The sequence below is a fragment of the Camelina sativa genome, chromosome 14, assembly GCF_000633955.1.
Source record: "Camelina sativa cultivar DH55 chromosome 14, Cs, whole genome shotgun sequence".
Taxonomy (NCBI): domain Eukaryota; kingdom Viridiplantae; phylum Streptophyta; class Magnoliopsida; order Brassicales; family Brassicaceae; genus Camelina; species Camelina sativa.
The window spans coordinates 4364777-4369597 of NC_025698.1; the positions used below are offsets into that span (position 1 = coordinate 4364777).

General features: G+C 41.0%; 1 protein-coding gene across 2 annotated transcripts in view; it reads right to left on the bottom strand.

Annotated features, from left to right (window-relative positions):
* The window catches only part of LOC104739608, a 4627-nt gene extending 2036 nt beyond the window's left edge, over window positions 1-2591 (bottom strand). The window contains exons 1-2 of one of the 2 annotated variants that reach the window (XM_010460025.2): window positions 1620-2583; window positions 167-1271 (exon numbers count right to left, since the gene is read on the bottom strand). In XM_010460025.2, the coding sequence (XP_010458327.1) occupies window positions 515-1271; window positions 1620-2248 (1386 nt within the window). In that variant the 5' untranslated portion in view covers window positions 2249-2583 and the 3' untranslated portion in view covers window positions 167-514. Of the gene's footprint in view, window positions 1-166; window positions 1272-1619 lie in introns of those variants that run through there. The other variant, XM_010460024.2, reaches the window with a different exon arrangement.

Consider the following 4821-nt stretch of genomic DNA (forward strand, 5'->3'; position numbering starts at 1 on the left):
AGTCAAACAGGTTTAAATGCAGTTGTAGCACACACATTTTTGCAATAGTCCTTGTTCATCTTCTCAACCACTAATACAAGCACAGTCTGTAACTAACTTGATTTCAGACCAACTATAGTTAATTGACTTCAGTCGCATCACAAACATTGAACATCCAACAGATAAATGGGGGAGTCAAAGCAAATCAAGCAACAATCTCATGTGTTTTGTTACATCAAGAGATCCTAGTTGGAATTTTCTAATTTATACACTTACATAATCAAATCAAAGGCAAAACAAAAGTGATCAAGAACCTCACTCGTAGAACCCAAACCCAAGGAAAAAAACACCCAATACGAACCCACACAGACCCCAAAACAGAGAAACTTACTATGTACAACCTATTTTGTTAGTGCCTTACCGGAAGTTTTTTTTTTCAAAAAAAGAAAAATTACTCCCAAAGGCTATTTCGTGACTCTAAAGATTCCAGAAATAATAAAAAAAAACCAAAAATTGAAAATTCTTATCTTTTGCTTCAGCTCAACGACTCATGGCAAAGCTCTTTCCTCATCCGTTGATTAAACAATCTGCAAGCATCCATACTAAGATCAATGGCTGCAGACAGCGCCACGTAAGCAGCCGCATCTTCCATACAGCTAACGTGCTGCACACTAACCTCTACACAAGGCTTACTACATTTTCCTTCACCTTCCACACTTGCTGACATCACAAACCCTTTGTACACGTTCCACGGCCACAACCCGTATCCATAATCACCACTCCCTCCTCTCGGACTATTCGCCGGCGATGCTCCACCACCACTTCCTCCGCTCCCACCTCTACGGCTTCTCGATCGGTTCACTCCACCTGTTGGCGACGATGAAGACGACGATCCCAACTCTATCGAAAACTTCCCACCTTTGTGAGAACTTATGGTTGACTCCGCAAGCACGATCCCTGCCCCGCTAGATCCGTCTGGGATGAGTTCAAACCTGTACCCAAGACCATCAGTAGCTCCACCTCGTTCCCGCCATGCCTCAAGTCTCCCCCACGGTCTCCAGGTACAATCTCCAGGACGTAAGATGAGCCACGACCCCGGGTTTGACCTACTCACACGATCGCTTCCAGGAGATGCAACGAACGGAGTTACTATTGACGCCATGGCCACCGGCGAACCAGACAAGTCATGGACCGTTATTGACCATCCTTTTCTCTCTTTCCCTGGACGTTCTCTCTCGCTCCCAAACGAGTTTAGCCAGCTCCGTGAAACACTTGTGTCCGTCGGCAACGATCTAATTTAGCAAAAAAATATCATTTAATCAACTTATAATTATTAATATCTAACCATATACTAAAAGAGTAAAAAGTGGTTAAATATCATAAGAGTAAAGTTTATATACTAAGAATAAAAAAAGTGGTTAAATTAAATATCATAAGAGTAAAGTTTGTACTAAGCAAAGATATTAAAACCAAGGACTGGGATTAATCTATGGCGTTGGATCTTATTAAAGCGTTATTCAGATTTGATTCCTCGGGAAACGAACATAATTAGGAATTTTTATTTTTTTTAAACGGTACCTAATTTCCGAGAATTAAGGTGAGAAAAATTGAAATTGATTTGATTGGATTTTAAAACTGACCTTGATCTCTGAGTACGATCACCGGTGTGCCGGAAACTGAATTTGCATGTGAAAACCGGTTGACGGATATTGCCTTGAATCTGAACGACTTGAGGACTACATTCAGGTTCACCGTCGAACTGAAAAACGAATCTAGGATCAGGCTCCGCCTTCACATTCAGGTGAAACTGAGCCGACGACGAAGATTTCCCAGCTCCTTTTCCTACTGATATCCATCCGTTGTGGAAGACGACGCACGGTTTCGATTGCGTACCGGATAGATCCAACGGTACGGAGACTTTCGCCAGGAGACGACCGGAGTGTACACCGCAAGCAGCTCCGGCTCTTCCCGTGTAGATCAAAATCTTAAGGCAAGGCTTAGAGGCGAAGATAGATCTGGAAGCTAACCGTTCGATATCGGAGCTACTGAGGTGGAAAGTGGCGGCTAGGGTTTGGATCTCCGGGAACTGAGTTGTTTCTAGAGGAATGTACGGGATTGCGGCGGTTTGCGGCGGGAAGTTTTTGAGTTTGATTTTACAGAAGCAAGGAGAAGACGAAGGGTGGACGACGGAGCTCGTCGTCTTCGCCGCTAACGGAACTTTCAAAGCTAGATTCCCGATCGTGAGACGGATGAACGGACATGGATCCATTTCAATCGCAACAAGAGAGAAAGAGTCAATTAGGGGTTTACAGAGAAAAAAAGAGAGAGAAGAAAATGCCAGCTAGGGGTTTAGGAAGAGCGACGACATTAATGGCAGGAACAGTTCTGGAGATGACGACGACTTGGAGAATTTTAGGCAAAAGGGAAAAAAAAAGGAGGTGACGGCGATAAAACGCAGCGTTTGAAAAGGCGCCGCGCTGGGGATGATAATTATTCACGACCTAACCATTAGAGGAAGCAGTCGTCTTCTTCGTCCTCTCTCTGTGTGTGTATGGTTTTTAAGTGGAAACACTTATTACATTTTCTTCCCATTTTTGCATTCCCTCCTTTGTTTCCCCTTATATTCTCTAGAATTGTTCATTACGTCTTTTATTATATCAGAACTTTAAGATTTGTACCAAACCTTTTTAATTTAGTTGTTTAACCCCTCCTAATTCACTGATGTCTCATATAGCCGCCGGTTAAGTTACTTTCCCGGTTAACGTTCGGAATATGTGACGGTTACACAAATATAAAGATCAAATGAGACAGTTTTCGTAATATGTTTGAAAATATTGGATTCACTTATAAATGGGAACAAAATTAGAAAAGGTTGTCTGCTAAAAATGTTTATTTTGTTAAGTAGCCTAAATGTGGATAAACATAAGGATTGGGTAACTTTGCTGTTAATGTGAGGGATAATATATGTATGTACGAATCAGAAAAGGGGCAAAATACGAAATAAAGAGTTAGTTGAGGGGGGTAGAAAAAAGAAAAAAGACATTGGAGCACAGCTGCGAGCAGGCTGGCAAAGAAGTGCCAGGTCGGAGAGAGGTTGACGTCTATTTTTTATTTATTTATATATTTTCTCTCTCTCTCTGTTACCACCTGATCAGTGACCAACCACACAAAACATACAGGGCTCTACTTCTTTAAAATTACCAAATTATCCTTCATGCTTACGTGTAACGTACGCACGCAGCTGTGTGTTGTTATTAATCGGGGAATCTTTACGCCTCTATGCGGAACTCACGTTTTTTTTTGGTGTCAGTCAGTCTCTCATAGTTTTCTGGTATTGACACAACAAACAAAAGTTGTAAGAGTTTTGTCCTGACAAAAAAAAAAAAGAAAAAAAAGAGTGTAATCTCGAATTGTTCACTTGTAACTTGTAAGTTTATTACCAAAAGTAAAAAAAAGAAAAGAGATGGTAAACATCTTGACTGTGTCCATCTCCAACCATGAAGTGTTTTTTGTACTTTTGTTCTTGGTTAGTTTTTTTTAAAAACACAAAGTACTACTCTTGAATTGTATCTTTTTGTGGGTGGGATCATCTGTCTAACCCAACTTTTCTACATTCCTATATTTGTATAGTAGTAGTATGAGATTGTAACGTGTGTTTAAACTTCCGAGGAACCCCATCATTTAAAACTCACATTGATTAAACTATAGTAGAAATTTTCTTCTACTGCAAAGGTAAACTCCGCGTTATGTTCATCCAGTACTTTTAATTAACTTTCGTATTCTTTTTTATAAATACTGGCCATCAAGCTAAGAATGCAGTTTTTTTGGGTATATAGAATACAAATTTTCTAAACAAATAAAAATTAAATAATGCGGGTCAACAAAATAAAAAATAAAGAAGAATTCTTTAGGGGATTGGGCGAGAGATATGCGTGCACGTTTACGATAAATTAGATTCAATTAAGTAATAAGTAGTACTACTACTCCTCCCCATTGTTTAGATAAAAGTAGCTGAACGAGGATCGTGGATGATATAGCTGTATTCTTATTTTATAATGGCAATTCAAAATAGAGGATGAAAAGGCCTTCTTCTTCTTGCATCATCTTCATACACACACGTGTGCACTTATTTATAAAAAATCAATGTTACAAATTGTACTAGTCCCATCACATTATTATTACACAAGCCCATAATAATTGAAAGCCCAATTAGAAACCCACTTGAATCAATGACACACACTCGATTCGATTCGATTCGGCGGAGACTCCAACTCCCTTTGTTGTCGACACCATAACAGATTCTCCGGTGGGTTAACGGAAGTGCGAACCACGTTGGTGTATCTGATCATTTTCTAAAAAAAACTTGACGAAATTACCCTTCTTGGCTTTGATCGACGGGAATATTATTTCCCCATCATNTACTGATATCCATCCGTTGTGGAAGACGCACGGTTTCGATTGCGTACCGGAGAGATCCAACGGTACGGAGACTTTCGCCAGGAGACGACCGGAGTGTACACCGCAAGCAGCTCCGGCTCTTCCCGTGTAGATCAAAATCTTAAGGCACGGCTTAGAGGCGAAGATAGATCTGGAAGCTAACCGTTCGATATCGGAGCTACTGAGGTGGAAAGTGGCGGCTAGGGTTTGGATCTCCGGGAACTGAGTTGTTTCCAGAGGAATGTACGGGATTGCGGCGGTTTGCGGCGGGAAGTTTTTGAGTTTGATTTTACAGAAGCAAGGAGAAGACGAAGGGTGGACGACGGAGCTCGTCGTCTTCGCCGCTAACGGAACTTTCAAAGCTAGATTCCCGATCGTGAGACGGATGAACGGACATGGATCCAT